Here is a 26,980-nt window from a genome sequence, read left to right as displayed (position 1 = left end):
TCTGTATAGCTTCGTCCTCATTGCATCCACGTCAGACTTCATCAAGGATTAGAGCAATTAAACAGTGCAGTTGACAGAAATAAGGTAACAAAAGTGTGCGGACCCCACCAGCGGTTCAGGAACGAGGTGACATGTCAGGAACTTTATTATTGCAATGTAACCATTAAAAATTACGAATTTGAAAAACGTCAAATCATGTTCACATTTTTAGCAATGGCAACGCTAGTATAATGCAGCTAATAAATAAGAAGGAAGATCGTGAACAATAAATTGTATTACTCATCTGTTTCTCGTGGCTGCTAGAAGAAAATCTGACTCGCTGAAAATACAAGAGCTGTAGCAAGAATAATTTGCTTCTGTGATATATGATACAGGTTCTTGCTTCCATTGTCAGGTAAGAGCGTTGATTGGTTAAATTATATTCATCCTTTGATTTTTTCCTTCGTTTCGCATTCGATATTTTTATATTTCCACAATGATGACATTACAGACGTTCAACACGGCAGTATGCTTAAACAACAACATCACTCTCCCGTCAAGTACGTATGGCAATTTCAAATTACAATACAACAGAACAGAACAGACTCCAGACCACCATTATCACACACCAAAATATGTTACTCGAAGAGGACCTGAGATACAAAAACTCGCATCACAGTGATCCTAAGGAGTTCAAAATGGTTCAAATGGCACTATGGGACTTAACATCTGAGGTCATCAGTCCCCTAGAACTTAGAACTACTTAAACCTAACTAACCTAAGGACATCACACACATTCATGCCCGAGGCAGGATTCGAACCTGCGACCGTAGCGGTCGTGCGGTTCCAGACTGAAACTTCTAGAACCGCTTGGCCACAACGGCCGCCCCCTAAGGAGTATCAATTTTCTTACATACAGACGAATGTACACATACTTAATAATTACTTTTACTAATGCTTTCGATTTCTCACGCAGAATAAATGATTGTAAATTGGAAATTTGTGGTAAAATCTTATGGGACCAAACTGCTGAGATCGTCGGTTCCTAAGCTTACACGCTACTTAATCTAATTTAAACTAACCTACATTATGGACAACACACACACCCATGCCCGAGGGAGGATTCGAACCTCCGACGGGTGGAGCTGCGCGAACCGTGACTAGACGCCTAAGACCACGTGGCTACCCCGCGTGGCAATAAATTATAAGAATACCAATAATGATAATAATTTCAAATTTAATTGTAATTTTGAGTGTAATCGAAAATATGAAAAATTGTTATTCCCTGTGGAAAATAAATAAATCAATATTTATGTTAAATTCATCGTTTGAACATATTTTTTTATTCTAATGTAAACAGAATAATAATTTATCATTTTTTACTCAAATTTATGTGATTTCAGAAAAAAATTGTTTATCATGTGATCTCGTTGTATTAGTGTATCAGTTATTCTGGCTATTTCTATGTATCGTGTACTCCTATTCTTCGTGTGTATTGTCATGTACAAAACATAACGGAAATGGGCTACTGATCAGTTACATTACAAGGAAAATCTCGAAACTAGTACGGAGTTCTCTGTCCAGTGAATGCCAAGTAATTGGTATTTGGACCCAAATGCTCGTCTGAGCGATGTCAACTGCGATTTAGATTCCTTAGGGAAAGACGTTGCTACAGAAAATCATTCAGTGCTTACTGGGGACTGGGGCGACGTAACAATTTTTCAATTTTTCCCATAACCTCAATTTTGGGTATGAGGATGACATCAGGTCCATCACAGGTAATACTCCCCACACTAATGCGAAGATTGTGACACTCTTGCATCGTCGTGGCATGTTCTGAATGAAGTGTTCTTTCACACATCAGGAGAGACTTAAGGATTAGATAGTGATATCTAGGTGTGACAGATGCTCCTTGCCTCACTCGGTCACTCTACGAATGGCATGACTGTATCTGGAAGCTTTAGGTAAGAGATTTCTTGAACCATTCATTTTGAAAAACATTTGATGTCCTACCCCTATATTTTCCAATGTTTTCAGCTGGCTGGTTTCAGTGTGTTTTCGGAAAACGGATATGTTCCATAACTGTAGAGACAGTTGGCGGAAAAACAAAAAAATCTGCAACTCGGACAGTACAAGTAGATAAACTCAAGTACTTTATCACCAAAATATAAGAAACATGTTCAATATGAAACATCGGTTCCTTATAACAACAAAAAACCAACGTGATATGCCTAACAGGACAACAATTAGAAGTAATAGCGATGGCTCAGTGCATCTTGGGGCGTATTTGATCTCACCATAGAAACATTAGTGGTGCACTTAACAGAGGACTCTGCTCGGTTTGAAGTGCTTCAGATGGTGCATAGGGGCAGTCGAATGAAAACTAACCCCCCCCCCCCCCCCCCACAAGGGTCCATAGAATGGTTCCATTCAAAAGTAATCACCACACTCGTTAAGACATTTCTCCCACTAGGAGACGAGACGATCAATTTCTGTCTCGCAGAACGCGGTCGGCACCTGGCGAATCCTCAACTGCGCCCTCTCTTGCACTTCGTCGTTCACGGAAACCGACGTCCACGAGTGTAATGCAGGCTGTTTGGAGGATGTTGTAGTGTTTCCCTAACAAATCGCTGAAGCGTAGCCTTCATCTGATGGGCAGTCTGCAGGTGGGCGATACCCTGCAACAGGATCATTCCTCTTCCGGTCGAGTTCCTCGAGCGTAGAACCACAATCAGTGCGCAGTGCTATGAAGACGTATTAGAGAAACGGACGGAATCACCCAGTTGCATGGTAACGCCCGCAACCAAACTGCCAATCGGATTAAGGCTGCCCTTCGGCGATTGGATTGGGAAGTACTGCAACATCCTCCACACGGCCCTAGTCTTTCATCGGGTGTGTTTGACATCTCTGGCGACCTGAAGAAAGACGTGTGTGGACCTCTATCTCAGTCGGGCGAGGAAGCGCAAAGATGAGGGCGGTTGAGGGTCCGTCAGCGGCTGACCGCTTTCGGCGAAACAGTAAATAATCGTTCCATCCCCAGTGAGATAAATGTCTTAACACTTGTGGTCATTACTTTTGAGTGGAACCATTCCATAGTCCTGTTGTGGCGCATGTTCGGTTTTCATTTGGCTGTCCATAGAATTGATACAAGGCTGTCATGTTGCATAAGTTACAACAGTGACGTGGTGTGTATGTTCTAGACATTTGTATAGAATCAGTACAACAAAATGGATCAATGTGGAAATTTGACAGAACGCTGGAAAGGAGCTTTCCCATGGTCACACCGTAAATGGATTTCCCCGATTTGTTGAAATCAGTGCGAAATAGCCGTTGCTATCGACCCTTGTATCGACCCTCGTATCGTACACGCTTTTGTTTGTTTTGGTTAGAACAGCCCAAAAAGGGAGATAGGAATAATCCGCTGAATTACAGGTCCATATCACTAACTTCGATTTTCAGAAGGGCTTTGGAAAATTAACTGTATTCAAACATTATGAATTACCTCGAAGAAAACGATTTATTGTCACATAGTCAGCACAGATTCAGGAAACATCGTTCTTGTGAAACACACCTAGCTCCTTATACTCATGAAGTAATGAGTGCTATCGACAGGGGATGTCAAATTGATTCCATATATTTATATTTCCAGAAGGCTTTCGACACCGTTCCTCAAAAGCTTCTTCTAACCATACTGCGTACCTTTGGAGTATTGCCTCAGTTGTGCGGCTGGATTCGTGATTCCCTGTCAGAAAGATCACAGTTCGTAGTATTTGACGGAAAGTCTTCGAGTAAAACAAAAGTAATATCCTGCGTTCCCCAAGGAACTGTTATAGGCCCTCTATTGTTCCTGATCTGTATTAACGACATGGGAGACAATCTCATTAGCCCTCTTAGATTATTTGCAGATGATGCTGTCATTTACCGTCTTGTAAAGTCATCAGATGACCAGAACGAATTGCAAAATGATTTAAGTAAGATACCTGGCAACTGACCCAGAATAAAAAAAAGTGTGAAGTTACCCGCTAAATTTCGATTACGCTATAAGTCACACAAATGTGAAGGCTGTAAATTCAACTAAATACTTAGGGATTACTGACGGATGACATCGAAAAAGTACAAAGAAGGACAGCTCGTTTTGTATTATCGCGAGGGGAGATAGTGCCATAGACATGATACGTGAATTGGAGTGGCAATCATTAAAACAAAGGCTGTTTTCGTTGCGACGGGATCTTCTCACAAAATTTCAATCACCAGTTTTCTCCTCCGATTGCGAAAACATTCTGTTGGCACCCACCTACTTGGGGAGAAATGATCATCACGATAAAATATGAGAAATCAGGGCTCGCACAGAAAAATTTAAGTGGTCGTTTTTCCCGTTCGCCGTTCGAGAGTGGAACGGTAGAGACAGCTCGAAGGTGGTTCACTGAACCCTCTGCCAGGCACTTAATTGTGAATAGCAGAGTAATCACGTAGATGTAGATGCAGATGTAGAAATGTACGAGGTGTCTACAAGGAATGGTGTACAACTCCCATCTACAAGGAATGGTTTACAACTCCCAGCCACGTAACACGACGCAATAACATTGGTCATAAAATGATCCCATCCGATAAGAACTGGAGAAGAGTGTCATGTCTTGTCAATTACATCGGCTTCAAACCCGATAGCAGTCCCTGTAGTCAGTAAACGAAGGTCCATCTCAACTACTGTAGTTACCGAGCGAACTGCTTGCAATGCATATTTTAGTCGGACATCTCTCAGAAGGCCTCTGCTCAAAACGGTACACAAAACTTCACGTCTTCAATGGGCTAAGCAGTCCGGTAACTGGACAACAGCTGACTGGACACGTGTAGCGTTGTCCGAAGGTGTGAAGCGTGTATTTCAGTCCAGAGGTGCTTCCGTGATTCATGGCGGTATTTTCCTTACCCTGAAGTCTTCGTCTGATTGGGAATTAATTACATGTGGTGTTCTTCAAGATTCCATCTTGAATCTGTTGCTCGTTCTTGTGTACATTGACAACCCCTCGTCTCTTACATTGCCAGATGCTAAGTTTGTTTTGCTTTCGGGTTATACAAACACTGCAATAAATAGAGAGTCGGGTACAGACTTATAAATGGCTGCTAATCAGATATTCACTGACATTTATAAATTGTTTAAAACTAATCCACCGTCATTAAACTTTGAAATGACCCACTATATGCAGTTCAGATCCTGTAAGAGATTTCCTTCCAGCAAGTGTATAACGTATGAAGACATAGAGGGAGAAGAGGTTGACTGTTTTAAATTTCTGTGATTACAACTCCATGATAAATTCAGTTCGGAAGGGCATAGTACAGAACTACTGAAGCGCCTAAACAAGTCTCTATTTGCAATGCGAATAATGTCCGATATAGGAGACACAAATACAAAAAAAACTTGCATTCTTTGCTTACTTGCATTCTATTGCATCATACGAGATTATATTCTGAGCGAGCTCGTCAAACCGGGCAAGTTTTTAAACTGCAAAAGCGTATAATAAGACTCATTTGTGTTACAAATTCAAGAACATCATGTAGAAATCTGTTCAAGGAACTGAGTATTCTAATCATCACTTATCACTATATTTATTTCTTAATGAAATTTGTTGCAAAAAAAAAATATCTCTTCTTCGAGCCAATAGCTCAGTACATAGTATCAGTACTAGGAATGAGAACAATCATCATCTACCTTGATCCAAAAAACTTGGTTTCTGATGAAGCACAGTTTATACGGAATTTGACGATTTTTTGTAGGCAACTCCTTCTAGTCTACAGATTGTAGCGATTGTACGACTAGCGTAAGTAAAAACGTCCAATACATTTCGGATTTGACAGCATTAGGTACTTTGCGTATGATAAATATATTAACAGTATGTTAATATGCTTCATTCTGATAATGTATTAATTCTGTAAAAATTAGCAGTTCCAGTTTACTGTAATGTATTGACATATCTTCACAATCTTATGACAAATGCTCACGGAAGAGAGTATTATGCTTAAATTTTCTATGTTTTTTATGTTATACTTTCTGACATTTTCGACCCCTACAAGAATCATCTCATTTTCGGGTGTACAGAACGAAAATTGAATCTAATCTAATCCAAACTAAGGACCTGGGTCCACTTATTCAGGATAGAATAAAAACCTTTATTTCAAGACCAAGCTTATTAAATGTTGCCCCTTCTTCAACATCTTCATGATGACTGTGCTATAGACATTACCGTTTTCCAAGGCGACAAAATCCGTGTTCATAGGGCTGCAAGCGTACGATCCTGCTCTAACGAACACACAGGCCGCCTATAGAACCTCGAGTAGCTGGCTAAGCCACCCAGTGTCAAGCTCATAGAAAAAGTCTGGGACTGTGCAGTGCAGCGGGTGGAAAGTGACACATCCGCGCAATTTGGTTGCTGTATGAGATCCATTCATCAATCGCTGGCTTCGGGCTGGACATGGCACACCTGAAGAAACATTCTTCGTCGCCCAACTGAAACCATGAAACTGGAGGTGATGTGACTTGGCATTAGCGCGGTAACTCCCAGGGGGTGACTAACTTATACAGTGCGCTTATAATGAAATATACACTACTGGCTATGAAAATTGCTACACCACGAAGATGACGTGCTGCAGACGCGAAATTTAACCGATGCTGTGATATACAAATGATTAGCTTTTCAGAGCATTCACACAAGGTCGGTGAAGGTGGCGACACCTACAACGTGCTGACATGAGGAAAGCTTCCAACTGATTTCTCATTCACAAACTGCAGTTGTCCGGCGTTGCCTGGTGAAACGTTGTTGCAATGCCTCGTGTAGGGAGGAGAAAAGCGTACCATCACGTTTCCGACTTTGATAAAGGTCGGATTGTAGCCTATCGCCATTGCGGTTTATCGTATCGCGACATTTCTGCTCGCGTTGGTCGAGATTCAATGACTGTTAGCAGAATATGGAATCGGTGGGTTCAGGAGGGTAATACGGAACGCCGTGCTGGATCCCAACGGCCTCGTATCACTAGCAGTCGAGATGACAGGTATCTTATCCGCATGGCTGTAATGGATCGTGCAGCCACGTCTCGATCCCTGAGTCAACCGATGGGGACGTTTGCAAGATAACAACCATCTGCACGAACAGTTTGACGACGTTTGCAGCAGCATGGACTATCAGCTCGGAGAACATGGCTGCGGTAACCCTCGACGCTGCATCACAGATAGGGGCCCTTTGATGGTGTACTCAACGACGAACCTGGGTGCACGAATGGCAAAACGTCATTTTTCCGGATGAATCCAGGTTCTGTTTACAGCATCATGATGGTCGCATCCGTGTTTGGCGACATCGCGGTGAACGCACATTGGAAGCGTGTATTCTTCATCGCCATACTGGCGTATCACCCGGCATGAAGGTATGAGATGCCATTGGTTACACGTCTCGGTCACCTCTTGTTCGCACTGACGGCACTTTGAACAGTGGACGTTACATTTCACATGTGTTACGACCCGTGGATCTACCCTTTATTCGATCCTTGCGAAACCCTACATTTCAGCAGGACAATGCACGACCGCTTGTTGCAGGTCCTGTACGGGCCTTTCTGGATACAGAAAATGTTCGACTGCTGCCCTGGCCAGCACATTATACAGATCTCTCACCAACTGAAAACGTCTGGTCAATGGTGGCTGAGCAACTGGCTTGTCACAATACGCCAGTCACTACTCTTGACGAACTGTGGTATCGTGCACGCCATCCAAGCTCTGTTTGACTCAATGCCCAGGCGTATCAAGACCGTTATTACGGTCAGGGGTGGTTGTCCTGGGTACTGATTTCTCAGGATCTATGCACCAAAATTGTGTGAAAATGTAATCACATTTCAGTTCTAGTATAATATATTTGTCCAATGAATACCCGTTTATCATCTGCATTTCTTCTTCGTGTAGCAATTTTAATGGCCAGTAGTATATATATATATATATATATATATATATATATATATATATATATATATATATATATATATATATATATACAGGGTGTTACAAAAAGGTACGGCCAAACTTTCAGGAAACATTCCTCACACACAAATAAAGAAAACATGTTATGTGGACATGTGTCCGGAAACGCTTAATTTCCATGTTAGAGCTCATTTTAGTTTCGTCAGTATGTACTGTACTTCCTCGATTCACCGCCAGTTGGCCCAATTGAAGGAAGGTAATGTTGACTTCGGTGCTTGTGCTGACATGCGACTCATTGCTCTACAGTATTGCTCTACACATCAGTACGTAGCATCAACAGGTTAGTGTTCATCACGAACGTGGTTTTGCAGTCAGTGCAATGTTTACAAATGCGGAGTTGGCAGATGCCCATTTGTTGTATGGATTAACTCGGGGCAATAGCCGTGGCGCGGTACGTTTGTATCGAGACAGATTTCCAGAACGAAGGTGTCCCGACAGGAAGACGTTCGAAGCAATTGATCGACGTCTTAGGGAGCACGGAACATTCCAGCCTATGACTCGCGACTGGGGAAGATCTAGAACGACGAGGACACCTGCAATAGACGAGGCAATTCTTCGTGCAGTTGACGATAACCCAAATGTCAGCGTCAGAGAAATTGCTGCTGTACAAGGTAACGTTGACCACGTCACTGTATGGAGAGTGCTACGGGAGAACCAGTTGTTTCCGTACCACGTACAGCGTGTGCAGGCACTATCAGCAGCTGATTGGCCTCCACGGCTACACTTCTAAGAATGGTTCATCCAACAATGTGTCAATCCTCATTTCAGTGCAAATGTTCTCTTTACGGATGAGGCTTCATTCCAACGTGATCAAATTGTAAATTTTCACAATCAACGTGTGTGGGCTGACGAGAATCCGCACGCAATTGTGCAATCACGTCATCAACACAGATTTTCTGTGAACGTATGGGCAGGTATTGTTGGTGATGTCTTGATTGGGCCCCATGTTCTTCCACCTACGCTCAATGGAGCACATTATCATGATTTAATACGGGATACTCTACCTGTGCTGCTAGAACATGTGCCTTTACAAGTACGACACAACATGTGGTTCATGCACGATGGAGCTCCTGCACATTTCAGTCGAAGTGTTCGTATACTTCTCAACATCAGATTCGGTGACCGATGGATTGGTAGAGGCGGACCAATTCCATGGCCTCCACGCTCTCCTGACCTCAACCCTCTTGACTTTCATTTATGGGGGCATTTGAAAGCTCTTGTCTACGCAACCCCGGTACCAAATGTAGAGACTCTTCGTGCTCGTATTGTGGACGGCTGTGATACAATACGCCATTCTCCAGGGCTGCATCAGCGCATCAGGGATTCCATGCGACGGAGGGTGGATGCATGTATCGTCGCTAACGGAGGACATTTTGAACATTTCCTGTAACAAAGTGTTTGAAGTCAAGCTGGTAAGTTCTGTTGCTGTGTGTTTCCATTCCATGATTAATGTGATTTGAAGAGAAGTAATAAAATGATATCTAACATGGAAAGTAAGCGTTTCCGGACACATGTTCACATAACATATTTTCTTTCTTTGTGTGTGAGGAATGTTTCCTGAAAGTTTGGCCGTACATACATATATATCAAAAAGTTTCCGTTTGAGGGCATTACTGCAGCGTGTGTGTGTGTGTGTGTGTGTGTGTGTGTGTGTGTGTGTGTGTGTGTGAGAGAGAGAGAGAGAGAGAGGGGGGGGGGGGAGAGGAATCGGTTGCGTTATTACTTATCGTACATTTAACGTGTTTTTTCGATTGTTCTCTCCCGTGGTATCGGTTGTGAAAGAGTTACTGCTTTCGACATAATATAACTGAGCGCTTTGGAGGAGAGTGAGCCTCTTGAGATGATGTAGGTGTTGGCTGCGGACCTACTCTTCGCTAGGACGCTGTGCGGTAGATCAGGACTATTAGCCGGCTGACTCGTCACGGTGGACCAGATAGTTAACCTGCTTGCCTGTCTGCGACCTTCGGTAGCCTTCCGCTGTTGCGCATTTTACCGTCATACGGTATTATTTATTACTTAGCCCGCCGGATTAGGCGTGCGGTCTAACGCACTGCTTTCCAGGCGAGAAGGCGTGCTGGTTCCCAGCACGAATCCGCCGACGGATTAGTGTCGAGGTCCGGAGTGACGGCCAGTCTGCGAATGGTTTTTAAGGCGGTTTTCCATCTGCCTCGGCGAATGCGGGCTGGTTCCCCTTATTCCGCCTCAGTTACACTATGCCGGCGATTGCTGCGCCAACAAGTTCTCCACGTACGCGTACACCATCATTACTCTACCACGCAAACATAGAGGTTACACTCGTCTGGTGTGAGACGTTCTCTGGGGGGTCCACCGGGGGCCGAACCGCACAATAACCCTGCGTTCGGTGTGGGGCGGCGGAGGGGTGGAGTGGACTGCGGTAGTCGTCGTGGGGTTGTGGACCACTGCGGCTGCGGCGGGGACAGAGCCTCTCCGTCGTTTCTAGGTTCCCGGTTATCATACAATACAATGCGGCCATCACTGCAGGGTACGTTGAAGCGGGACTCATCCGAAAAGACTACATGTTGCCACTCAGCACCCCAGTGACGGTGTTCACGTGCCCATTGCAGTCGGAGGAGATTGTGGTTTCTGGACAATGGAAGCCGACGTAACGGCATACGTGCAAACAGTCCAACCTGCAGCAGAAGGCGACGAACCGTCGATTCAGGCAAGTTCACGCCTGTTGCAGTGCTCCAGCGACGAGCCAACACTGTGGATGACGCTGCACGGTCCGTAATGGCCATGCGGACAAGATTACGGTCATCCCGTGCTGTGGCCATGTTCCGCCGTCCAGTTCTCACTCGTCACTGCGTACGACCTTCATCTGTCCACTGCTTCCACACACACACATCACTGTAGTTGCAACATACTCTGTGCGAGGCGAAATGTCACGGTATTACAACCCTGTTTCCCGGAGACCGATCTTTCTGCCCCTTTCGAACTCGCTCACATGCCGGTATGGCTCCCTATGACGTCGAAGAGGCATTCTGGAACTCACTGTATTGTTTCCGCCTTGTGTGACAGCTCTGCACCGACTACACTAGGAGAAACACCCAGCCTGTCTGACCGACACGAGAGGACTCTTCTCGACCTACGTGTACCCTATCCCACTGCAAAATGTATTACGTATTGCTTGCACACCCGTCGCCACTTCCACCAAGTGTGGCGCTATTTGGGTAATTCCTTCTTGGTGTTGCACCTTTCACAAACGGAAGTGTATATATTCTGATCTGTTTACTACGACTAGAGAGGTTGCATACGCACTCTTCTGAAACCTAAGATCCGATAATGCGTATTATTTTATCAAAATACACGTCTTAGTTCTACTTAAAACGATATCAGAATATCTATATGTTATGACGACCCTCCCATGTCAGAGTAGCATTACCACATTCTTCCATATGGTTGTCGGGCTTGAGAGATGAATCTCGCCGTTTCTTAAAGACAGCAGGGCTAATTACTATACTCCAACAAGTATGTGTGCTGAGTAGCACTACACATGTTGCTCATCGATGCTAGACATCACGCTCCGACTCTGAGATATCCACGTCACAGCGCACTCATTATAGCGTGAGATCAGTCACATGTAGAAGATCAAGTGACTGGAAGTGTAGCCATAATGACCAATACCGGTGATTTTTTGCTACTAGAGTTAGTAAAAATAAATTTCTGTTGGTGGTCATATTCTGTTGCCAAGACGCATTCCAGTGCTTGTACTACACTTTTTTACGAATACTAATGCAGACTAACGTGAAGTCTAATCTGGCCTCTTCCGCAAAATTAAATACTGTTGGCATCTCTGACTGTGCATACACTCCACATAATCAGAGTCGATAATTGGTTATAATTGTCTGCTTTATTTGTCTATAGTTTAATTATTTAACCTGGAAACTTATGACATGAGCTGCCAAACATCTATGCTGACAGTACTACTGTGGACCATATGTAGTTTGGATGACTATTCATCGTAAGTAAACCCATATGGGCTACACAACCTTTTCAGTGGCTTTTTTGATAGTTTAAGAATATAGGATCCTAATAACCTTAAATATGAGAATGTACTGAACAATTATACGTCTCTAGAGAGTCTGGCTGTCTTGCTGGCCGAAATATAGAACAAATTATATCCTCTTGATACATAAAGGAGGCTACGTAATAGCTGCATGTTAATATACGGCTTGGCTCTTTCCACAGTGCTCAAGGTCATTCTTCGTGGTAGAGCAACGAATGAACGAATGCAGAACAGCGATAACGTTAGAATCTTACGTAGCAGTTGATGAATCGAGTGGATATTCACCTTGGTGAAGACCCTGAATGTGCACCCAGAAGGGTTTTCTTTCAAATCACTGTTTTGCCTTTTGAATCTTAGGTTTCCGTGATCTCCTCGACTCAGCAAAGGAGCAAAGAGGAATGCCAAAGAGGAACGACGAGAAGGACACGGATAATTTCCTTAGCTTTTATCGTTCAGTTTCAGTTTATGCTTTATATTTAATGACCAGCAACTAAATTCTAATAAAGTTTCCTTCTTTTTTACGTCTGAAAAATGTAGATAAATCAAATCAAGGGCGGTTCGAGTTGTCTGAGAATGTAGTACCGTGCCGTAGATGTTACATGACTTGGTATTGCTTTCCGTAATGCGTTACATGTTACTGGTACGAATCAAGATTACTACCAAGAAAAAGGTATATCGTCACAGCTTGACTGCATAATAGTGCAGTGCACAGCTGCATCGAGGTTCCAGTCTCTCAGCGTATGTAATACCTGCAAAAAATTCGTCTGTTTTGCACTGCTCTGTTACAGTAATTACACTTAAAAAAGAAGTAGATAAATAAAGCTCAATAGCATCTACCGGGGCGACCAGTCATGTAATAATGACGTATAGAGCAAGTTAAAGTATTAGAGCCGGCCGCGGTGGTCTAGCGGTTCTAGGCGTTCATTCCGGAGCCGCGCGACTGTTACGGTCGCAGGTTCGAATCCTGCCTCGGGCATGGATGTGTGTGATGTCCTTAGGTTAGTTAGGTTTAAGTAGTTCTCAGTTCTAGGGGACTTATGACCACAGATGTTGAGTCCCATAGTGCTCAGAGCCACTTTTGAAAGTATTAGACTACAACATTAGTTGCAGAGAAACTTAGGTGGTACCAGTGGGAAAGATTACAAATAATTACAATAGTTGACAAATGTACTCTTCGTTGCTCCCTACGCCACAACTTAATGGCGTCGAAAACTGAATGCTGTAAAACTCCCATGCCCAAAGTATAACCCCTCTTTTAATAGGAACAAGATTATCGGGCTTATTCTCATATAGGCGAGAGGTCATCGATAACATCGGAAACAGTTAATAGCATAGAAAAGTTTTAATTAAAATTATCGATATATAATCTCTCATCAGAATAACGCTCAAGGTAAAGTAGCGCTTCAGGGAAATCAAAGAGGGTTTAACTCGGCTACTTTTGTTTCTAAATTCTACTATATAAACCACGCGCGGGTATTGTTAGTTCTTTTGTCTTGTTTTCGATAATAGGATCTGTGGACTATACGACGGGACGTTAAACTGAATATAAGAACGGAATTGGACCCTTACCTTTGTGAAAGTAAAAGCGTACGAAGTTTGAATGACTGCATAGAAGTATAGTAATGGACCATAGTCCTTGCTATAATATCTTTGAGTGACGAACTATAAAAATCAAGGACATTTTAGTTGCCGTAATTGCTGAGAGTAATTGTGGGATCAACCCTCCTTTTCCCTATACACAAAACGCAATAGTTCATGATCATTAGTTATTATTAAATGTTGTTAATAATAAACTAAAGTGATTTCCACAATATCGTGTGTATTAGTCAATGATAATAATAGGCAAGCTGCAAACTGTATCTCTGGATGACGGAAGGTTCCAGTATGAAATATTACGAATCGCAAATTGTGACTTAAAAACTATTTAACATTTCATTTCAAATCGGACAGAAATAATACAAAATAAGAAAGAGTGCGAATAAGTAGTAACATCGCAAATAGGAAGTTGAAATAATAACTAACGTCCAAAGACGTTATTAACTATCTTGTCTTCGGTAAGGCAGCAAAAAATGAAGAGTGATCGCTTATGCAAAAAGTCTACATTAATTATTATTTTAAAATCCGAAATTTAGCTGCCGCTTCAGTGAAGATGTCTGTGGCTGCTCCATCCGATACGTAGATATAACGAAAAGTTGGGCATATACAGTAGATCAGAACATCAATACCTTACGTCCGAGAAGTCGATGACAACAGACCGACGGAGGGCGGCTACAACTGGAGCCAAACACGTGGCTCCAAAAAAGGTATGAAAACAATTATTCCTTAATAAACAGTGGTGAAGTATAATTGCTGTGACTGCGTAATGAACAGTGACTGAAAACTTCCAATTATATGTTTCATATTCTCCACTACGACAATCCACGACGCTGATTGCGGGCGGAAGATCGCATCTGCGTGTGCAGGCGACAACGTGGCGCCTACCTACGGGAACTACGAGACGTCAGAAGTTGTACGGAAGGTAGGAAATAGCTGACTTGCGTTACTGCGGCTCGGGCTTCTATGTGTAAAGAGACTTTATTACTGGCTGAACAGTAACTCATTGTGCTTCCTTTTAATTTTAATTGCGTCGATAAATGAGGCAAGTCCGTGACGTGGATACTGTATAAGTAGTTACAGTTATATTTTATTTATTGTGTATTATTATTTTGGTGATATTCTGAGAGTGTATATTGCTAACAATGAAACGGGGATATCATTTAAGATCGAATATAGATACAAGTAGACGGACTTTGGGGACAGAAGATATGAGAGAGAATGAAAACCATAGATGTTAAAAGGAGCCGGCCGGTGTGGCCGTGCGGTACTAGGCTCTTCAGTCTGGAACCGCGTGACCGCTACGGTCGCAGGTTCGAATCCTGCCTCGGGCATGGATGGGTGTGATGTCCTTAGGTTAGTTAGGTTTAAGTAGCTCTAAGTTCTAGGGGACTGATGACCATAGATGTTAAGTCCCATAGTGCTCAGAGCCATTTCAACCATTTGTTAATAGGACAGAGGATTGGTGGGAGGCCGAAATGTCTGATATGAGTAGCACTAGTTCGGTGAGGAGTAATGACCATAGCGAAAGTGACGAGGTTAAAACTGTAGGTACTTGTGAGGAAAATAATCCTATCAGTGGGGTCAATATGCCATCTGGGGATATCAGTATCAACAGGCCGTTTGAAATTTCTAATGAAAAGCTAGGAAAACATCACAGAAAATATCAGTTGATGGTATTTAGTTATTTAAGGCTTTTAATATTTAATGGATGAATGTGTAAGTAGCATTCTCAGTTGAGTAAATTTTCTCGAATCCAAACTGTGATATGATAATTGTCCCTACTTAAATGTGAGACTGCTTTCAAGTACATTAGTTTTCTTGTGACCTTTCTTGTATAGAGTCTTAACAAAATACAATGCATTACATATGTATTACGAAGGACATTACATCTTAAGTTAGAACAACTTTTTAGAATTCTGTTTGAGATTCCATCAATACCACATGAGATTTAGTTTTTCAGAATTTTTATAATTCTGTTACCTTTTGTCATGAATGTAGGTGCTATTACTCGTTGTTTGTAGTTTTCTGGAATCACATTTTTAGTATGTTCTCTAGCCACTTCAACTGAACCACTTAATCGTACTTTTACTGCAACATTTTTGAAGTGTTTGTTGAAAGTACTTACAACGTGAGAATTGTGAGTCACAACACTGTCATTTAGTTTAATTGTTATGGGATCTTTTTAATCATTGGTTGTCCTGTCTCCTATTTGACAATATTCAGTTTAATCTTAATTTCATTATCTAAATTATTAATTTCTGTCAGGATGTCCATATTTCAGAACATTTTAATGCAGAATTTTTGTGGTATACAAGTAATACCGGCTCTTGATTCATTCTGGCGTTTTTCCCTTACTCTAGATTTTAATTCATTTAGTTGTCCATGACTTACTTCTTTTTTAATGGATTTTTGGGATACATTTTTAGGAAAGTTAGTTTCAAATATGGACACAAATGTACTAAGAAACAGAATTTGACATTATCATCTCTTGCAATATATATCTCATACCATACTATCTCATTCAACTTACTGTTAAGTTGTCATTAATAAGCCTCACTACTTTGAATGAACCTGCTCCCTGGGTGTAAAGAGTACAGTTTATTTCTATTACTTGTGCATCATGATCTCATAGTCCTGTAAATACTGAGTGCAAATTAATTGTTTCATCACGAGCAATGTCTATAAAAATTTATTAATCAGGGTCCTACTATCTTGAAACACATGGGTTGCAAATTAACCACTGAAATTAGACTAAAACACCCAAATAACTATCCAAATACGTTTTTCCCATCTGCATCTTTTAAAAAATCTACGCTGAACTCTCCACAAACTATTAACTTTTTCTCCTTATCTGACAGGCAGGTCAACAATGCTCCCAGATTTCTCATAAATAGGTGATACAGTGCATTCTGACTGCCCTGACACCCGTGAATGGTTCAGATAACAGAAAAAAATATCTGTACGATTCGCAGTGAAGATATTACTATCCACTGATAGATGAGGGTGAGCACTCTACTCTTAAAAGTCTATATGAATTCTTGAGAGCCCTGTACGGGTGAGGATTCACTAAACTACACTACTGGCCATTAAAATTGCTGCACCAAGAAGATATGCACATGATAAACTGGTATTCATTGGACAAATATATTATACTACAACTGACATGTGATTACATTTTCACGCAATTTGGGTGCATAGATCCTGGGAAATCAGTACCAGAACAACCACCTCTGGCCGTAATAACGGCAAACAGAGCTTGGATGGCGTGTACAGGTACAGCTGCCCATGCAGCTTCAACACGATACCACAGTTCATCAAGAGAAGTGACTGGCGTATTGTGACATGCCAGTTGCTCGGCCACCATTGACCAGACGCTTTCAATTGGTGAGAGATCTAGAGAATGTGCTGGCCAGGGCAGCAGTCGAACATTTTCTGTATCCAGAAAGGCCCGTACAGAACCTGCAACATGCAGTCGTGCATTATCCTGCTCAAATGTAGGGTTTCGTAGATATCGAATGAAGGGTAGAGTCAAGGGTCGTAACAAATCTGGAATGTAACGTCCACTCTTCAAAGTGCCGTCAATGCGAACAAGAAGTGAGCAAGACGTGTAACCAATGGCATCCCATACCATCACTCCGGGTGATACGCCAGTATGGCGATGACGAATACACGCTTCCAATGTGCATTCACCGCGATGTCGCCAAACACGGATGCGACCATCATGATGCTGTAAACAGAGCCTGGATCCATCCGAAAAATGGCGTTTTGCCATTCCTGCACCCATGTTCGTCGTTGAGTACACCATCGCAAGCACTCCTGTCTGTGATGCAGCGTCGAGGGTAACCGCAGCCATGGTCTCCGAGCTGATAGTCCATGCTGCTGCAAACGTCGCCGAACTGTCCGTGCAGATGGTTGTTGTCTTGCAAACGTCCCCATCTGTTGACTCAGGGTTCGAGACGTTGCTGCACCATCCATTACAGCCATGCGGATAAGATGCCTGTCACCTCGACTGCTAGTGATACGAGGCCGTTGGGATCCAGCACGGCGTTCCGTATTACCCCCCTGAACCCACCGATTCCACATTCTGCTAACAGTCATTAAATCTCGACTTACGCGAGCAGCAATGCCGCGATACGTTAAACCACAATCGCGATAGGCTGCAATCCGACCTTTATCAAAGTCGGAAACGGGATGGTACGCATTTCTCCTCCTTACACGAAGCATCACAACAACGTTTCACAAGGCGACACCGGTCAACTGCTGGTTTTGTATAAGAAATCGGTTGGAAACTTTCCTCATGTCAGCACGTTGTAGGTGTCGCCACCGGCGCCAACCTTGTGTGAATACTCTGAAAAGCTAATCATTTGCATATCACAGCATATTCTTCTTGTCGGTGAAATTTCGCGTCTGTAGCACGTCATCTTCGTGGTGTTGCAATTTTAATAGCCAGTAGTGTATTTTGGTACACATAAGTTCGCGCACTACTGTAGTCAACGTTATACTTCTGCCGAATATGGCACATGGAGCACCACAGTTTCTATGATGGCTGTTTGCAATGGTGTTATAAGTGCAATTACAAAGATTTCTACCACATAAACTTGCCTTGCAATCTGTGGATAAAGTGAAGGTCTTCCCACACACCTTATCCCTTTCTCCGGCACTGCAGTAATTCAGCTTTCTAGCACTTGTGTCTTCCTTTTTCAAAGATGTAGAAGCTGTGGAACGTCATTCACAGAAAGTCTTTTAAAATTTTTGGCTTTGCTTGGTTGATTGGTTCGTTGATGGGTGGTTGCTTGATTGTCTGTAGGTGACGTCATTGATCCGATCGGGTTAGGGATGGATGGGAAGGAAGTCGTCTATGCCCTTTCACACGAATCATACCGGCATTTACCTGAAGCAATATAGGGAAATCAGAGAAAACCTAAATACGATGCCTGGATGCAAGTTTGAACCGTCATCCTTCCGAATGCGAACCCAGGGTGCTAACCACTGAGCCACCTCACTCAATTTTATGGCTTTAATTGCGCAATCAGTAAGTCGTTCACTTCACTCGTAATGGATAGAAAGTAAAGGATCATTTTAGATAGGTAATGCAGTTTTCATGACAAATCTTCTTCTCAGAAGGGCAAATTACTAATGGTGTTCCACAGGGTTCGATAATGATACCATTCCTTGTTTTGCGACATATAAATGACCTTCATCTCACACTGACAAAGCAAAAGCACCGCTCTTTGTTGGTGATGTAAGCATCATAGTCAAGTGCTGTAGATGCGCAACAGGAGAAGAAACGATAAATGAAATACTGAAATAGATTATGGACTGATTCTTGGAAAACAGCTTACCACTTTATATAGAAAAACCCCATTTCATTAAATTCTTGATAATATAGATTATATGATCACCAATAACCATAAAAGACAAGGGGAAGGGAACATGTAACGGCGCACTTTGAATTGGAGTTCACATGTCCTAAATCTCACACTTTTGAGTTCAGCAACATTTCTACTTCTGTGTGTGTGGTTGGTGACGAAAGCATATGAAATCTCACTTTGCTGCCTGATTACATTCGTTAATGAGATAATTTCCTGGACCAGTTCCATAATTAGACACAAATAATTGACTGCACAGAAATCTGTTGTGAGTGCAGTATGTGAATAGCTACTACAAACCTCATATAGGTAACTATTACAAAAATTAGGGATACTAACAACATCATCAAAAATTTTTTGTGAAGTAGTTGAAAAGAAATAATCATAGCATGAAAACTACTATCATTCATTTAGATAAGATTAAGAATAAAAATGGCTACCACTAAGCATAACTTTGCATTACTCTACCATAGTCCAGGCCAAAGTATGCATCTACAAAATTATTTTATCACCTTTCTTGTAAATTAAGGATAACAGTACATAATAAAAGTTTTAAAAACAAATAAACCAGTTCTTCTTGACATCACCTGTTACTACACAAATGAATTTCTGGTTAGATGATATCCTCATGTGGTTCGTCTGCAGTTCTACATTTGAGTAAAAATAGAAGTCTTAAAAAATGCAAGTGGCTGGCATATAACTATAGTTTCACAGAGAATGTATATTTTATTTGTAAACCTACCGACACATTCAACAGCAAAACAAGTTAACAAAAATGTGATCGATGGAACAAGCATTAAACTAAATACATAACTACGTTTTTGCAACTACAACACATTACTGTCTGTACAAATGGCTGCAATAGTTACCAAAATATGTACTTCTCCATTCCACACAGCATGTCATACATGCCCTATAGGCTATAGATGTTCCATTTAGGACGTATATCAAATGACGTTAATTGACAGTGTATTTGCATACTGGATGACTTGTGTAAAATCATGCTCATAATCTATTAAAGCATTAATTTTATAAAAATTGTCTGTACCGTCTACCAAATTCTTCAGTTACTATATCATATGTAGTTCTGCATGTCTGTAGAAAAACGCAACATTATTCCAAATAAAGTGCTAACCATTTATGTTGGGACACCTGGTGGGACAGCAAACAGTGAACTGTTACTTATGGTGCACAAACGGTAGGTCCATAGCAGATAGAATAAACGATTGCATTTACAGGTGAAATTCAGCACACAGTGCTGATACGCGTTGCAGGAATGTCAGCTCAAACTGGCTGGCCCTTTGAAATGGCATAGCCGGTTTCCTTCACCACTTCTGCTCCGCCTCTAATGAGCTCGTTGTCGATGGGCTGTTGAGCATTAATCTTCCTTCCTTCCAGCCTGGGAATTGTGTCAAACTGAGCTATAATAACACAGGCTGGTAAGTCATCCCATTATGGTTCAACTCTAAGACAGTTCGTCAATCATAGCAGCAATCATAGCATGCCAGACTATTGGCAGCCTATGGCATGATGTCTCCAGTGAGCGAAATATCTGGAGAACATGCAGACAACAGTCGAACACCCTCTCTGTCGATGTCGATTACGGGCAACATGCGGATTTACATTATCTTGTCGAAAGATGACGTCATGGAGATTTAGGAGATAGAGTAGAGCCACTTCCGGTTGAAAGATCGGAGACCTCGAAGAGTCACCTGGGATTACATGGCTGCTGTCTGAATTACCAGCTGGGTGAACTGGATAGGATTGTGATGTGTACCCTTTGGTACCCCTTACCACTACACCAGGTTCTAGGCCTGTATGACGATAACGAATGCAGCCTGGCGACGTTCAGTCTTCTTAGACCTTCCATACATGTATTCATCCATAGTGATGCTGTACGTGGAACTGATAAGCAAAGACGAAATTGTGCCACTGGTGTGTCCAATGCCGTCGTTTGGCGCACTATTGCCGGAGCACGTCACTCTGCAGGCACATCAAGCCACAACAAGGGTCTCTGCACTGCCTGTCCATTGAGCTCCACTGTCTTTATGGACATTACCTTGACACAGACAACCTATATCGTGACTCTTCATGTGGCTGAACAATCCTGCATGGAAGAGTGAACTACATCTGTCCTCTCAGGCGCTAGGCTCGTGGGACCGTTGAGCTCATCCATAGCGTCGAGTGTGGCTCTCCTGAACTCCAAAATGGTTCAAATGGCTCTGAGCACTAAGGGACTTAACTTCTGAGGTCATCAGTCCCCTATGACTTAGAACTACTTAAACCTAACTGGCCTAAGGACATCACACACATCCATGCCAGAAGCAGGATTCGAACTTGCGACCGTAGCGATCACGCGGTTCCAGACAGTAGCGCCTAGAACCGCACGGCCACGCTGGCCGCCTCCTGAACTCAATTCACATGAGCACAACAGTCGTGGAACGTCGACCAGTGCGAGCAACAGTGTTGTGGGACAAGTTTTATCCTCACGCATTACGACGTTTTGGAGAACGAAAATCTCATCCATAAAAACCAACATGTATTCCGCAAACAGAGATCTTGAAGCCTCAGCTCACTCTGTTCATCCATTGACATCCACAGTACTGTAGACAACAGCTCTCAGATTGATGTTGTGTTCGTAGACTTTAGGAAGGTATTTTACACCGTCTTGCACTCCCGCTTAGTACAAAAAATACAAGATTACCGAGTACCGGACCAGATTGGCGACTGCATTCAACACTGCCTTGGAGAGAGAATTCAACGTATCTCTGTTAAGGGAACAAAATCGACAGGCGCTAAGGTAATTTCAAGAGTAATCTAAGGGAGTGTGAGGGCGCCTTTACTGTTTACAATAGACGAGTGCATGCTGAAAAGTAAGACCTCCGAATTTTTTGTCCCATTCTCATTATCAGTTGAGGTATTATACGTCATGGATATCACTCGGTCGACCTTTTCGCTTCGCTGGCGCAAGTTGAAAGCCTCTGCCGCTAGAGGACTCTGAATTATAGCGCGTGACATGGCGGCGTGTAACGTAACTATGGCGATGCTTTAGAAACAGTGTGCTGTAATTGAGTTTCGAATACTATGAGTTCGTCCGCACATGGAATACGATCTACATCAGTATGACAATGTCAGTCCACACGCGAGCGCTGCAACATCTGCAACAATCCAAAGCCTTGTGTTTACTCTCTAGGATGACTTCCACACAGTCCCGACTTCGCCCCATCTGATTTTGATCTGTTTCCAAAACTCAAACAACGCCTTCGAGGAATTCATTTGAAAAGTGATGAAGCGGTGCAAGCAGAGATCAGGTAATGGCTCTGAAAACAAAGTCAAACATTGTACAGTGACGGTATCAACAAACTAGTTTCTCATTGGGAGAAGTGTGTTCGTCACCAGGGTGACTATGTTGAGAAGTAAATATGTAGACATGAATAATAAAGATACAGAATGTTAATAAAGTCTGTTTTAACAAAAAAAGCTTTAAGACTTTTCACATGAAAGATCCTGTGCCATTACCTTTCAACACGCCCTTGCATGTAAATGATTTAGTAGACAATGCCGGAAGGTTCATAAGGCTATTTGCAGGTCATGCGCTCCTCTAGAAGAAGTTTTCAACGCCAAAAGATTGTAGCGATTTGCAAAATAACCTGCAGCGGATTGATGAACGGTGCAGAGATTGGCAATTGGCCAGGAAAGTAAATAATTGTAACATATAGCAGAAGAAATCCACTACCGTACAACTACACCACTCATGACAAATTGCTGGAAGCAGTATCTACTGTAAAATATCTATTAGTAACCATCCAGAGGAACCTTTAGTGGAATGACCACATAAATCAAACATTAGGAAAATCAGATGCTGGACTAAGATTTTTAGGAAGAATCTTAAGGAAATGTAACTGATCCACGAAAGAAGAGGCTTACAAAATACTTGTTCGACCGATTCTCAAATATTGCTCATCATTCTTGGACCCTTACCAGGTAGGCCTAATGGAATATCCAACGAAGATCATTTCGTCACGGGATCCCCTAGTCTGTGTGGGAGCGATATAGAAGTGCTCAACAAACTCCAGCAGCAGAGCTACAAGAGAGGCGTGTATATCTTGGAGTGGGTCACTTTTGAAATTCAGAGAGAGTACGTTCCGGGAACATTCGGACAACACTTACTTCCTCCTACATACGTCTCGCGAAATGACCACAACGACAAAATTCGAAACGTTCGAGCTAATACAAAGGTTTACTGACAATCATTCTTCCCACGTGCCCTTTGCAAATGGAGCGACTGAAGTGGGAATGAATTAGTGGTACCAGAAATATCCTCCGCTCCACAGTCAGGTGGCTTGCGGAGTACTGACGTAGACGCAGATAAATCGAAATCTTAACAAGCCTCAATACTGCCAACGTCTATTTCTGACGTATACTGGTACATGTTTATCCATCTTACACGAGGTATAACATGATCTTGCAACAGACAACAAGAAGTGCTATTTCTGAGCTGCAGTCACCCCTACCCACTCGGCACAGTTGTGATAACGTGCTAATCATTTCCATATACAAGCACACAGTACACTTCACTCTCATTTGATATTCATAGCTAAAGGGAAATTTGTATATCAGTCACAAATTTTCAAATGTAGTTGTTGAATTATTTTCAACGACCAAATCAGCTACATCACACACACTTCCTTTTTGTTGTGAATGCAAGACTGCGTAAGTCGATCGTTGGTGTCTGTTCTTTTGGACAAGTCCGAAACAACAGGCCCCATACTGTAATTTGACGTTTGTTGCAAGCCACATTCGTTATGTTGCAGATTTACAAGCTGAAACAGGTCTATTGGGTGTTGGTTATTTGCGTTTCTGGAATTTGTACGTATTATGTATGTCTCACAATCTAAGCGACAGTGTTGAGTCGCTTATTATTCGCGCACAGTCTTTGTCAGAGTAGCTGTGTCGCTGGAAGATGTGCTTGTTTTTGCCATTGCTGTTTGGTAGCGAGGAGTGTGAGAGTTCTATCGTTAGAGTAATAGTGAGACAGACGACCAGCGGAAGACTTGTGGTAATGTAGAAGTTTGAGCAAAATGATTTGTGTTTGAATGTTGTGAAACAGAGGAGGAGGATTTGATTAATCGTTTACAATGAATGGAGTATGAAGAGGAATGAAGGCAATATTTCAATCTGTTGGCACCGCAGTCGCGAGTAGTCAGAATTCATTGTTGAACAAGACATCCACATCAGGTAACTTTAGATTTTTCATTAAAGATTGAGTAATTTTCATTATAAGGTATTTTTTATATTTATCAGTTATTTGTCTGAGATTTGTGATAGTAAGAGTTTGATATCAAATGTTACACTTTGTCAGTGTTAATGACTGTTGTAACATGAATTGCATACAAGTAGTAATATATTATATAATTTAAAAACTGTGTGTTAAAGGAATATTTCACCTAACAGCATTGTCCACGTACTCGATCCAAGTCATTTTTATTTAAAGGAATGTCTCGCTCAGTGATGGTTACAAAATAGTTTTCTTGTTGTCTGGAGCCTTGCATTAAACTCTCAGCAACTGTAGTTAGCAATGTGCTGCTGGCGCACAGAGAGCAGCAAGCACCACGTTTCGAAACATTTACATTATGAGGTAAGATATTTTCATTTCAGGATCAGTTTGCTACGCAAATTATCAATCACACGAACCATTTCATGAACAGCATGATTAGGCAGATCATTAAAGCACAGGGGCCACTTTCTTTATTTAGAGAAATTAATAGAAAAATTCAGGATTTAATCAGTTTGTACATTTTTAGAAAGATTATAAAACAGGGCCCAGTTCATGTTGTATTTTCTCAGGCAGATATATTGGGTTTCTCTCGCTGTTGGAAATGCACGTAGTCACTTTAGCTAAACAACAGCAAAGTTACAACCAACCAACCTAGCCAGTACGATATCTCAAATCAAATGAAGACGATTGTTTTTTAAAGGAAACTTTCACTCGCCAAACTTTCAAAGCTAGCAGTGTATGCTTTATTCCCACTTGCAAGTAATCCTTCTACCTGTGAAATAACACAAAAAAAAGGGGGGGGATAACTGTCTTAGCACACATTGGTTTAGGAGAGAGATGTAGTGTGAGCTCACCGTCGTCATGAGCAGCTGCGGGTCTATGGGAGGCGTGTAGCCACTTGTGAGGTTAATTCCAGGGGCCGCCACTGGCAGCGCTGTTCCCAGGATTGCGGCTGCGTCCATCTTCCTCACACCTGAAACAGCGTGATGGATATTTGAAAACTCTGTGGATTTCATAAACGTTACACAAAAGGTACAAATCCCCTACAAGAAGTCGTTCATTAATTGATGAAATTTCCAAACTTATTTGTTTTTGTCAGAAGCACTAAATGACCAAGTACAGCAAGTGCATATAGTCACAGGTATGGAAATGGTAAATGCAGGTGGATATAACTTTTCTGTAAGTAGAGACACTGTGGAGAGAGGAGGAGTTGCCTTGTATGTTAAAATCTGTCATAGTATGAAAAATTTGGAAACTAAAACATTTTGCATAGAGCAACATATACACTCCTGGAAATGGAAAAAAGAACACATTGACACCGGTGTGTCAGACCCACCATACTTGCTCCGGACACTGCGAGAGGGCTGTACAAGCAATGATCACACGCACGGCACAGCGGACACACCAGGAACCGCGGTGTTGGCCGTCGAATGGCGCTAGCTGCGCAGCATTTGTGCACCGCCGCCGTCAGTGTCAGCCAGTTTGCCGTGGCATACGGAGCTCCATCGCAGTCTTTAACACTGGTAGCATGCCGCGACAGCGTGGACGTGAACCGTATGTGCAGTTGACGGACTTTGAGCGAGGGCGTATAGTTGGCATGCGGGAGGCCGGGTGGACGTACTGCCGAATTGCTCAACACGTGGGGCGTGAGGTCTCCACAGTACATCGATGTTGTCGCCAGTGGTCGGCGGAAGGTGCACGTGCCCGTCGACCTGGGACCGGACCGCAGCGACGCACGGATGCACGCCAAGACCGTAGGATCCTACGCAGTGCCGTAGGGGACCGCACCGCCACTTCCCAGCAAATTAGGGACACTGTTGCTCCTGGGGTATCGGCGAGGACCATTCGCAACCGTCTCCATGAAGCTGGGCTACGGTCCCGCACACCGTTAGGCCGTCTTCCGCTCACGCCCCAACATCGTGCAGCCCGCCTCCAGTGGTGTCGCGACAGGCGTGAATGGAGGGACGAATGGAGACGTGTCGTCTTCAGCGATGAGAGTCGCTTCTGCCTTGGTGCCAATGATGGTCGTATGCGTGTTTGGCGCCGTGCAGGTGAGCGCCACAATCAGGACTGCATACGACCGAGGCACACAGGGCCAACACCCGGCATCATGGTGTGGGGAGCGATCTCCTACACTGGCCGTACACCACTGGTGATCGTCGAGGGGACACTGAATAGTGCACGGTGCATCCAAACCGTCATCGAACCCATCGTTCTACCATTCCTAGACCGGCAAGGGAACTTGCTGTTCCAACAGGACAATGCACGTCCGCATGTATCCCGTGCCACCCAACGTGCTCTAGAAGGTGTAAGTCAACTACCCTGGCCAGCAAGATCTCCGGATCTGTCCCCCATTGAGCATGTTTGGGACTGGATGAAGCGTCGTCTCACGCGGTCTGTACGTCCAGCACGAACGCTGGTCCAACTGAGGCGCCAGGTGGAAATGGCATGGCAAGCCGTTCCACAGGACTACATCCAGCATCTCTACGATCGTCTCCATGGGAGAATAGCAGCCTGCATTGCTGCGAATGGTGGATATACACTGTACTAGTGCCGACATTGTGCATGCTCTGTTGCCTGTGTCTATGTGCCTGTGGTTCTGTCAGTGTGATCATGTGATGTATCTGACCCCAGGAATGTGTCAATAAAGTTTCCCCTTCCTGGGACAATGAATTCACGGTGTTCTTATTTAAATTTCCAGGAGTGTAGAAGCATAA

General features: G+C 42.9%; 1 protein-coding gene across 1 annotated transcript in view; it reads right to left on the bottom strand.

Annotated features, from left to right (window-relative positions):
* LOC126195542 (lipase member M-like) overlaps positions 1–25,225 on the bottom strand; it is a 159,683-nt gene extending 134,458 nt beyond the window's left edge. Inside the window, exon 1 of the mRNA XM_049934166.1 lies at positions 25,118–25,225. Coding sequence (XP_049790123.1) covers positions 25,118–25,225 — 108 coding nt within the window. The remainder of the gene's footprint in view (positions 1–25,117) is intronic.
* Positions 25,226–26,980: the final 1,755 nt, after the last annotated feature.

Source organism: Schistocerca nitens, chromosome 7 (genome assembly GCF_023898315.1).
Source record: "Schistocerca nitens isolate TAMUIC-IGC-003100 chromosome 7, iqSchNite1.1, whole genome shotgun sequence".
Classification (NCBI taxonomy): domain Eukaryota; kingdom Metazoa; phylum Arthropoda; class Insecta; order Orthoptera; family Acrididae; genus Schistocerca; species Schistocerca nitens.
Note: the sequence above shows the minus strand (reverse complement) of the source record. Positions and strands in the feature narration are given on the sequence as shown.